This window comes from Balaenoptera ricei, chromosome X (assembly GCF_028023285.1).
Source record: "Balaenoptera ricei isolate mBalRic1 chromosome X, mBalRic1.hap2, whole genome shotgun sequence".
NCBI classification, from domain to species: domain Eukaryota; kingdom Metazoa; phylum Chordata; class Mammalia; order Artiodactyla; family Balaenopteridae; genus Balaenoptera; species Balaenoptera ricei.
This window is the reverse complement of record NC_082660.1, coordinates 2,008,699-2,020,192: the sequence shown is the minus strand read 5'-3', so window position 1 is coordinate 2,020,192 and position 11,494 is coordinate 2,008,699. Positions and strand designations below refer to the sequence as shown.

The window sequence follows — 11,494 nt, the reverse complement described above, 5'->3', positions numbered from 1 at the left end:
TCATGTTATCAGGTAATTACACATCATTTGCATCTAGAGGTAGTTACAGCTTAGTCAGAGCTATTTTCTGTCTTCTTTTTATTTTGGAGGCGGATGCCAGAGGGGGCAGAAACACGACATTTCAGGACTGTTCCACAGGGATTTTCAAGGCAACTGCTTTCCTGCTTTGAGACACAGCCAGCAAATGCCCCGTCTGAGCAGGCGGGTTTCAACCTACTTGTGAATGAAAGACTCCCTGTTTCCAGCAAGAGTTGTCAGAGATCCCTCTGCAAGCGTTACAGTTTGTAAATGAGAACAGAAGGTCTTCTGTAGAAACCCGAAAGGCACGGACAGCAGATGCCAGGGACTTCCCGGCCCCTTTTCTGGACAACCTAACTTGGTTTCGGTACGATCCTTGTTGCTTTGAAGAGTGAAACAGCCGGCACATGCGTGGACCGGAGAGAAGTCCTTGACTCAGAGCTGAGATCGTGTCTCCTGGCAAGAGGACCCAGAAGACTGGTCCCCCGGAGAAGCAGCCGTTCGCTGACCTGCAGCTGGCCTGGCCCAGAGACAGCCCTTCAGGTAACCGGCTTTTCTTGAGATGCCAGCGCGGCCGCTCCAGCCCGGCCAGCGACCCTTTGGCAGCCCCCCTAAGTACACGCGGCTGCCAGCATCTGGCCGTATTTTAGAGGCAACTTTCTTAAAAATGGAAAGCAAAGATATCCATGTCAGATTTTTGCCTTGGGTGATCTCTACAAGGAATGCAGAAGTAAGTTCAGAAAGAGAGCAAATGTAACTACACGAGATGCTAGGAGATTCTGGAGCGTGTGTACTGGACGTTGAAGCGACGCTAAGATTAAAAACTGAACCGGGTTTGGGAACAGGGCCCAAGTGTAGTGGAGAAATGAGACATGCTGCCTGGGGTCTGGAGGACAGCGGGGAACCAGGGGTCGTAATTCTTTCTCCCCTGGAAGAGCATCAAAGGCTACAGTATGGGTAATACTTCATTGAAGGGCTTTCTTTCTCTTTTTCTGTATCATTTTTTTTTTTAAATGGTCAAAGTATTTGACTTTTTTTTTTTGGTAAGTATTCTTTTTTTTTTTTTTCAAATCTTTATCGGAGTATAATTGCTTTACACTGTTGTGTTAGTTGCTGCTGTATAACACAGTGAATCAGCTATACGTATGCATATATCCCCATACCTCCTCCCTCTTGCATCTCCCTCCCACCTTCCCTACCCCACCCCTCTAGGTCGTCACAAAGCATGCAGTTGATCTCCTTGTGCTTATTGAGATATAATTAGCAGATAACATTGTGAGAGTTTGCGGCGTACAAAGGGTCAGTTTGATACATTTCTATGTTGCAATATGATTGCGACAATAACATTAGCTAACACTGCTATCACCTCCCGTAGTTGCCATTGCTTTTTTGTGTTGAGAACAATTGAGATCTAGTCTCTTAGCAACTTTGACACTTAACATTACAGCAGTGTTGACTGTAATCGCTGTGGGGCGGGTTAGCTCTCCAGAATGTATTCACCTACATGTTGCAAGTTTCCATCCTTAAACATCCTCCCATTTCTCCCACCCTCCCACCCCCTGCGGACCACCACCCTACCCTCTGCTCTTTCTTTGTCTCTTTCTTATGGAAAGTTTTCTCTGGTAGCAGGGATCCAACATGAAGAAAAGCATGCAGTGTTCTAAGGGATAAGATGCTGTGTTCATTGGAACAGAAGAATATGCTCCTTCTGTGTAGCTAAATATAGAAAGCCTATCACTTAAGAGGTAAACCAAAGATTTGATAAAACTAAACCTCGTATGACATTTCCACCATGCTCAAGCGGCGTATATACGCTCAACTCTAACCCACCAGTAGAACAAGTATAACCAGTCACATTCTCCAGAAAAAGTCAGAAGAAGCCAATAATATGCTTTTTCTGGGGGGAAAAAAAAAGATTAAAATAGTTGTAAAGAAAACAATCATATCTACTTTATACTATATTATATATTTTCGTATTTTTATATATGATTATTGTGTATTATATATTTTATGAATACATGTATCTATACATACATAAATGTATATTATTTCATATATAAATACATATAAATAAAAATGTTCATATAGACCTCCTGAGAGGTAAAGATTTGTAGCCAAAAATTGCAAAATGGAACGAACGAAAGGGTAGGGCGAAAGCCGATGGTATGAAAAGAAAGCATTTCCAGCTTCCCTCCTCGGCTCAGTTTGAGATATGCCATCCGAACTGTCCACATGTTAAAACAGGTCTAGTAGGCAAAGTCCCCAGTGCTCTCTCCTTGCATCAGAGAGTGGAGTAGTTTCATCCACGACATACATATTGTATGAGTCCAACTCCATGACATTATGGAAAAGGTAAAATTATGGAGGCGGTAAAAGGATCAGTGGTTGCCAGGGCTTAAGATGGGAAGAGGGGTGAATAGGCAAAGCACAGAAGATTTTTAGGGCAGTGAAACCACTCTATATGATACTCTAATGGGTGGGGGGGGTGGGTACATGGCATTGTACCTTGTCCACGCATGGGATGTACAACACCAAGAACGAACCCTAAAGCTAACTCTGGGCTTTGGATGATACAGAAAGCAAACAGACACAATCACTGTGCAACAGGTCACCCACCTGTACACCAGCTACCAGAAGCAAAAAAGAGGCACCGTGCCAGGTAGCTCACACCTCACTAAAATCCTTCCTCGAAATGTATAAGGCAAATAAACAGCCTGTGCCTTGGTTCTAGACCTTGCACAGCCACGGTAGGTCTCACCAGGTGTGATGGGAACCCTCAGGCTTTATCCCAACTGAAAACTTCCCCGCTACAGAGGCAGTGACCACAGAGAGCCATCCAAAGAAACCTGTCTGTGGGGTTTCTTGCTGCCCAAGCCCTGTCCCAGTTGCATGCAATGGTCATCCGGCTGACCACAGGTGCACTGCCCTGTCCTTGCGCTGAGGAGGACGCAGCCTGGGGAGGTGTGAGAAAGCACCTGAGTTGCAAGGGAGCTTGGAAGGAACCACCGCTGTCTTGTGGGCAAGGGCTAATGTCCAGAGAACATGAAGAACCGGGAAACATCAGGCTAGCTCAGAAGGAGAAGGGTGGAAGCACACTGGGGCATTTCTCCTTGGAGAAGGCCCTCCATGCGGTGGTCCACACCACTGCACACACAGCCAGCCAGCAGCTAGTCTGCACCTTCCCAGGGGACAGCTTAGATGGAGAGGGTGAAACTCCGAAAGGCTGGATGTCCCCAGCTCGGAAGCTCACCCACCACGCGAGCCAACTTCTCTTCAAACAACTCATGAGCAGAGCTTCTGGGTCACTGCAAAAGCCATGCCAGGTCAAGGGCCACTGACCCCCAGGAGCCCCAAGCTGGCTTCCCTCATGTCTTCACGGTTCCTCATGGCCACAAACAGGCTGCCAGGGACCAGCATTTTTACGACACATAATGTTGCCCAGTCACCCATAGACATTCTACCTTTATTGGGTTTCCAGGGAAACAGAGCTAGAAAGTTAGCGCAAGGTCTGATTCTCATGCATCAAGGGACAGGATTGCCAGTTATCTGCAGAAAGCAGCTGTTGTCACCAGATGGCTTTGTAGACAAGCAAATATACGTGTTCTTCCCCTTTCCTATTATTGTTTTGTACAGACAGCAGCATACCACATACTCTCTCTTGACTCTTTTTCAATTTTATTTTTTTCATTTAAAATATATTGGATAAACAGAGAATGTGGTCCATCCACACAGTGGAATATTATTTAGCCATGTCAGGGAATTCTGACACAGGCTACAACATGGGTGATCCTTGAGGACATTCACTAAGTGAAATAAGCCAGACACAAAAGGACAAATACTGTGTGATTCCACTTATATGAGCTCTCTAGATTCATCAGATTCATAGAGACAGAAAGTAGGATGATGGTCTCCAGGGGCTGGGGAGTGGGATGGGGAGAGAGTGTTTAATGTGGACAGAGTTTCCGTTTGGGAAGATGAACAAGTTCTAAAGATAGATGGTGGGGATGGCTGTATAATGATGTGAATGTGCTTCATGCCAATGACCTGTACACTTAAAAATGCTTAAGATGGGAAATTTTGTTATGTGTGTTTACCACAATTTAAAAATTTTTAAAATATGAATTGGAAGTCATTTCATACCAATATTTTATCACTTAATTTTGCATTTTCCTTTATACTCCTGCCTTCTATATCGGGCATCAGGAATCTCTGGTCTGTTTGGCAAACTCTGCCCGTTTCTGGAAATCAAGTTTAATTGGAGGACAACAAGGGCCAGTCATCTGTATTGTCCGTGGCCATTTCCATGCTATGACGGCAGAGTGAAGTAGTAGCGACAAGACCATCTGGGCAGAAAAGCCCAAAATATTTACCGTCAGCTCTTGATAAACACATGTTCTACATTCTTTTTTTTTTTTTGGCCGCGCCTTGAGGCTTGCAGGATCTTAGTTCCCCGACCAGGGATTGAACCCCGGCCCCGGCAGTGAAAGTGTGGAGTCCAAACCACTGGACCACCAGGGAATTCCCTACCTTCTTTTTTTTTTTTTTTTAAAGTCACATCAGGACTCAAACACAAAGGCAGACACCCCAAACCAGCTGGTTTTTCCTCGTCAGGCTGGAGCAGAATTCCAACCAGGACAGAGCCGCTCCAGCTCTGCCCACAGCCTACCTCCTAAATTCTGCTGCCAGATACATCGTTTGCACACTGGCTCCGTTTCACCCAAGGGCCTCTCTCGAGGGTGTTCATGGCTTCCTCAAGCTGAAACACGTTCCACTGGAGTGGACCATCCACTTTGTCCAGAGCTTGTGCAAGGAAGAGCCGTGAGCCACGACCTTGTTGAGGCCCCAGAATTCCAGAACCTTCAGCGGAAACGTGGCTTTGCTTACTTGCTCCATGTATGGGATTCAAGATCCATCTGGACCAAACATGGATTCTGGCAGCCACGCCTGGATCTGGAACACCTCGGGAACTTTCACCTACAGGGAGATACCTTTCTGTTCTGACAGAATGCCTCCAAACCAATCACACTCTGACCTAAGCTAGAGCTAACAAAGTCCATGTTCTACATTCTAAAGACAGCGTTCAGCATTTGTAAAGCTTTTTCAGTAGGGAAGAACACTCATTCCTTTATGAGTTTTTAGTAGTTAAGATGTTATTGATAGCCTCAGAGAGAATCAAAGTTTCCCTTCTCGTTACAGACTTACTATTTTACTTACTGCATTAGTTCATTTTCTGCTGCCTGTGTGAATATAAACCTCTTTATTTCTTACAGGAAATACAAGGAAAGAGAGGACATGTTACACCTGGAACACTCTTGGTAAGTTAGGATTATGGGCAATCGTTCATCTTCTATGTCTGCCTCTGTGTTACTTCATGTCGCTTTCTCAGAATGCATTGATAGTTAATGGATCTTTCTCGATTAGTAATTGATCACTGCCCTCCTGAGGGTTCACGATTAATAAACATGTTCCACGCACCCTTTCCTGGGAGGTACTCCTCGGCAGCTACGGAAGGAATTCCATCTCGCTCTTCCCAATCCAGCCGTGCATCAAGCCTTGGCATGGGGCAGGTGTCTGGTTTTCCGGGAAGCCCACGACGCAAATTCCACCAGATTCAGATTTCCATCTTTATTTCATGCTGCTGTTGGGGATTGGAACCCCATTGTCCTGCTGTTTATTTGCGTGCCCAGGGTGGCATCCATAAAAGAATGAGTCATTTTTAACTTTAAAAAAAAAAATGAAAGAGAGAGAGAGAAAAAAATCAAATGCCTAAGAGGTGTATTCAAACTCTTCTGAAATGGGATGATAATATCAAAGTCCCCTAAAATAGCGACCCCAACTTCCCACTTACAGAAGTAGTGTAAATAAGATGGAAAGCAGCACGAAGCCTTGTTGGGCAGCTTGTTTTTCAGGAGCTGGCTGGCTCTGACAGTCGGTGTGCTTCTGGATTTGAAGCTCTCAGCTTGCAGCAGTCTATCTGGTTCCCGTCCAAATATCCTTCTTCTGATGGCAGACGATCTCGGCATCGGAGATGTCGGCTGCTATGGCAACAACACCATAAGGCAAGGACCAGAGAATTGCTCATCTGACACCACGGTGCAGAGGCCACTGATATTGCATCTGACCCTTGGTCTGTGCAGTTCCAACTATAACAGAATTGTACACACACGGTTTCTTTGAACGCCCTTGATCCTGCTTTCTTCCCACACCTGCACTAACCCCAGCTCAAATGCATCCTGTGTATGAATAATCGCTTCACTGTTAAGTATGATCTCCATCAGCACAGTCTCTGGTAGACAATGGTTTTTAAATCCTTGCTCTTGCCTGTAAGCCAAAGACCAATATCAGGTTTACCTCACTCTCCAACCTCCATCCATCAAACCAAATCCACCCACTCACACATGATTTCAATGCTCCTGGATCAAAATCTCTGCTTCAGGTGAGTCCCTGTCTTCCTCACCCCGAGATAAGACATGCACATCTCCCATTGCTAGTTCACCTATTGTAAGATAAACCCACCCCATCAGCCTGGTCCCTTTCTCCTTGTCCTTGAGTACCAGCGCAGGCCCTACCCTGAAGCTGCATCTGAATCCCACCCTCACGTACCACCGACGGTGTGTTGTCGTGCAGTCAAATCGTCCAGCTAGGATTAGCGTGTCCACACAGCTGTGCTTAAAATGCGTAACCAACAAGGACCTACCGTAGACCACAGGGGGCTCCGCTCAATACTCTGTAATGACCTAAATGGGAAAAGAAACAGCATAGATACATGTCTGTGGAGAGCTGAGTCACTGTGCTGTACCCCTGAAACTAACGCAACATGGCTCATCAACTCCACGCTAATATAAAATAAAAAGTGAAAAAAAAAAAAAGACTGTGAGTCCTAAGTGAGAAGTCACTCTGGAGTCTCAATTCTGGGTCTTCTATCGTATCTGTCTCAGCACCAGTAGTATATTGTGGAAACTTGGTAAATAATAATGCAGTGGATATTTCTTTGACGTTTCAGAAGACGTTTGAAGTTTTTCCACTGCCTTTTTTAAAATTATTAATTATTATTGGACTATAGTTGCTTTACAATGTTGTGTTAGTTTCTGCTGTATAACAAAGTGAATCAGTTATAGGTATACCTACAGCCACTCTTTTTCAGGTTTCCTTCCCATTTAGGTCACCACAGAACATTGAGTAGAGTTCCCTGTGCGATACAGTAGTTCTCATTAGTTACCTATTTTATATATAGTAGTGTGTCTATGTCCATCCCATTCTCCCAATTCATCCCACCCCCCCTTCCCCCCGCCCAGTATCCATACGTTCGTTCTCAACGTCTGTGTCTCTATTTCTGCTTTGCAAAGAAGTTCATCTGTACCATTTTTCTAGATTCCACATAGAAAAGATATTATACGGTATTTGTTTTTCTCTGTCTGACTTCACTCTGTATTACAGTCTCTAGGTCCATCCACGGCTCTGCAAAGCCGTTGTCTTTTGGTCATTCCTAAGAACGCGTGCATGTGTTCGTTGGTGACCGGCAGGTTTTCTATTAAGTAGGATGTCACTATGCTTATGGAGAAAGCCTGTGTGTTTGTTTGCTGAGGAATAAAGCAGTTAATGTTTCCGTCTGTAGGACTCCGAACATTGACGGCCTTGCCGCGGATGGCCTGATGCTCACGCAGCACATTGCTGCTGCTTCTGTGTGCACACCAAGCAGAGCTGCTTTCCTAACAGGCAGATACCCTCTCCGATCAGGTTTGTCCTTCCTCCTGTCTAACCACACAGTGGACAGGACCATGCTTTTTTTGACTAATCATGTGTGCATTCTCCAGCACAGTGGGAAGAGAATGCTCTAAGTCCCCCATATTTTTGACCACCAGATTGGAGTCAGTAAGAGCTATAGATAATGAGGTGACACCGGTAGAACCTGGTGCATTTGATTGTCTCCTGGGATGTGGATGACCGTATAAGGCAGGCGTTGGTGAACATTTTCTCTAAAGGGCAAGATATTAAATACTTTCATCTTTGTGGGCCACATAGCCTGTGATACAACTACACAACTCTTCTGTTGTAGCTTGAAAGCATCTACAGACCTTACATACATAAATGAGCATGGCTGTGTTCTGATAAAACTTTATTTATGAGCACTGAAATTTAAGTCGCATATAGTTTCATATGTTATGAAACATACTACTTATTTTTTCCCCAACCATTAAATAAAACGTACAAAACCATTCTCCACCTACAGGGGTTAGGCAAACAGGTGGTAGGCAGCATTTGCCCCAGGGGACATAGCTTTTCAACCCCTAGTATAACATACATAATAATCTACCCCGAGGGATATTAAGGGACCTAACAGGCAATATCATGACTCTGGTTGTGCAAAAGTTTAAGTAACCAAATATGTTTAATCTGAAGAAGAAGGGATAGGGGTCTTCGAAGATTGTTTTCAAATCTCTGCTGGCCCCGTGGAAAAGGAATTTCTTTTGCTCTCTGTGGCCCCAAGAAAAAGATCTGAGACCTCGGAATGATTTTAAAGAGGGAAATATGTCGACAGAATATTTCTCCCATTCCACCACAGGGGCTCCAAAATCATCCTCTTTTGCATTAAAAGTCATGCAGATCTTTTGTTATAAAGTTCTGGGGTTTTTGTTTGGTTGGTTTTTTGTTTGGGTTTTGGTTTCAGTTTTGTTTTTTGGGGGGTTTTTGGTTTGTTTTCTTTTGTTTCTTTGTTTTTGTTTTTTTGGCTTTTTTGTTTTTGTTTGTTTGTTTTTGGGGGGTTTGGGGTTTTTTGGTTTTTTGGTTTTGGGGTTTGGGGGTTTTTTAATTTGTTTTTCAGAGGGGTTTTGAGGGTTTTTTTGGTTTTTTGTTTGTCTGTTTTGGCTTTGTTCTGTTTTTTCCTCCCAATCTTCTATCTCCCTGGGGATTTGGGTAGAAAGTAGACTAAAAGTTTGAAAGTCTGTATGATGTCCTTCTGCCCTTTGACCCTGAGGCTGACTCCTGGGAGTAGGGACAGACTTCAGACCCTGTATCAGTCAGAGTTCTCCAGAGAAATAGAACCAACAGGACCTGTCTATCTATCTATCTATCTACCTATCTATGTATCTATCTATCATCTATCTATCATCTATCTGTCGATCATCTATCTATCATCTATCTATCTATCCATCTATCATCTATCCATCCATCTATCATCTATCATCTGTCTATCTATGTATCCATCTATCATCTATCTATCATCTATCTATCATCTATCTACCTATCTATCTATCCATCTATCATCTATCTATCATTGATCTATCAATCTATCAGCTATTTATTTAGGATCTACCATCTCTGTCTCTTACTCTGTAAAGAGATTTATTTTAAAGAACTGGCTAGTGTGACTGTGTGGTTGGCAAGTCCAGAATCCTCAGGGCAGGACATTAGGCTGGAGACGCAGGCGGGATCTGGTGTTGCAGTCTTGAAGCAGAATCCCTTCTGTGTCTGGAAACCTCAGCTTTTGTCCTGGAGACCTCCAACGGATTGGATGAGGCCACCCACCTGCACGGGGGTCACCTCCTTTAGTTGAAGCCGATTGATTGCAGATGTTAACCAAATCTACAAAAGACTTTCACAGCAACACCTAGACCCATGGCCTAGTGTTTGCATGACCGGGGACCATAGCCTGGTCAAGTTGACCCATCAAAGTGACCCACAGAGACCCTCCTATATATAGTTCCCTGGAACCTGCTCAGGGAAGAATAAATCCTGGACAACATAAGCTGAAACACCCCAACTTTCTTTGTCCTGACCAAGAACTATTTGGTTTTCACTAGCCTTCATTGAACCAGACGCATTCTTGAGGTTTTGGAAAATCTCAGAATTCTCTACATTCCCATAGCATGATCACTGAGAACTTCATTCGCTCTTTGAACCAAGTGGATCCTCTCTGATCAGACTGAGCTGCAGTCATCAAAAAGGTCTAGGAGGCAAACAGCATCTTCTGAATCTTTGGTTCTCAACTGTACACTGCAGAGCTTTATAAAAATATTGAACCTACATTTTTAAATGATTGGGTAGAGGTCCTGAATCTATCAGGGTCAGGATGAATTATATCCGTGGTTCCCTACCGTTTCAGCACATTAGAATCATTTGTGGGGGGACATTTTAACCATTCCAAATTCCACCCCAGACCAACTAATATCACAATCTCTGTGGTGATATGATAACCAGGTGTCAGGATATTTTAGAAACCCCTCCCATGATTCCAATGTGCAGACCAGTTTGAGAAGCACTGGATTCCATCAAGAGTTTAGTGAAATCATAAAATCATTTTTAATTCTGTTTTCCTTTTCATTTAATTCTCTTTCGGTTTATAACCTTCACATAGCAGGACCGTAAGTCTTCTCACTAACATTTTCAATTAATGAATCATTTCCTTTGCTGAAAAAAATAAAACCCATGAGGCCAACCCAGGTTGGAAGTAAATTTTCAACTGAATTTTGAATAATGGAGATTTCCACCAAATGTTCTAAGTTAAAGTGATAATAATGAGGATACAAATCAATGTCTGATTGTAACATTTCTTTGAAAATGATTGATCAAAGGTATGGTGTCCAGTAATGGTTATCGTGTTCTTCAGTGGACGGGCGTATCTGGAGGACTTCCGCCAAATGAAACAACTTTTGCAAAAATATTGAAAGATAAAGGCTATGCCACTGGACTCATAGGTATGGACATTTTCTAAGTATTAAGCACATTACTTTTTTTTTAACATCTTTATTAGAGTATAATTGCTTTACAAGGGTGTGTTAGTTTCTGCTGTATAACAAAGTGAATCAGCTATACGTATACATATATCCCCATATGTCCTCCCTCTTGTGTCTCCCTCCCACCCTCCCTATCCCACCCCTCTAGGTGGTCACAAAGCACTGAGCTGATCTCCCTGGAGCACATTACTTTTATAGGGAGTTTATAGTCAAGTAAGAAGTTTGGAAATGAAATAGTTTGGACACAGTGGGATTTCTCACTGGACAGAAAGCCCACGCATGCTGGAATCATGTTACTACCCACATTGCTTCGTGCAAAGCAGATGCTCAAGAAATATCAGCTTAATGACATATTTGGCATTTCATACAATTTTCTGAGGCACCATGATTTAAAAAATTAGAAGTTTTGGGGTGGAGGGATAGATTGGGAGGTTGGGATTGACCTATACACACTGCTGTATTTAAAATAGACAACCAACAAGGACCTACTGTAGAGCACAGGGAACTCTGCTCAATGTTATGTAACAACCTAAATGGGAGAAGAATTTGAAAAAGAAGAGATACATGTACATGTATAACGGAGTCACTTTGCTGTACACCTGAAACTAACACCACATAGTTAATCAACTGTACTCCAATATAAAGTAAAAATTAAAAATAAAAATACAACTGCAAATCATCTACAAGACAGCTTTGGTGGCATCACAGGTGTGACAGTAACAAGTTCTCCACAGAATGCAAAA

At 43.3% G+C, this 11,494-nt stretch overlaps 1 protein-coding gene across 2 annotated transcripts in view; it reads left to right on the top strand.

Moving 5' to 3' along the window:
- Window positions 1-332: 332 nt before the first annotated feature.
- ARSL (arylsulfatase L) overlaps window positions 333-11,494 on the top strand; it is a 26,376-nt gene continuing 15,214 nt past the window's right edge. The window contains exons 1-5 of one of the 2 annotated variants that reach the window (XM_059909855.1): window positions 333-561; window positions 5,289-5,333; window positions 5,916-6,077; window positions 7,634-7,755; window positions 10,590-10,712. In XM_059909855.1, the coding sequence (XP_059765838.1) occupies window positions 5,311-5,333; window positions 5,916-6,077; window positions 7,634-7,755; window positions 10,590-10,712 (430 nt within the window). In that variant the 5' untranslated portion in view covers window positions 333-561; window positions 5,289-5,310. The remainder of the gene's footprint in view (window positions 562-5,288; window positions 5,334-5,915; window positions 6,078-7,633; window positions 7,756-10,589; window positions 10,713-11,494) is intronic. The other variant, XM_059909856.1, reaches the window with a different exon arrangement.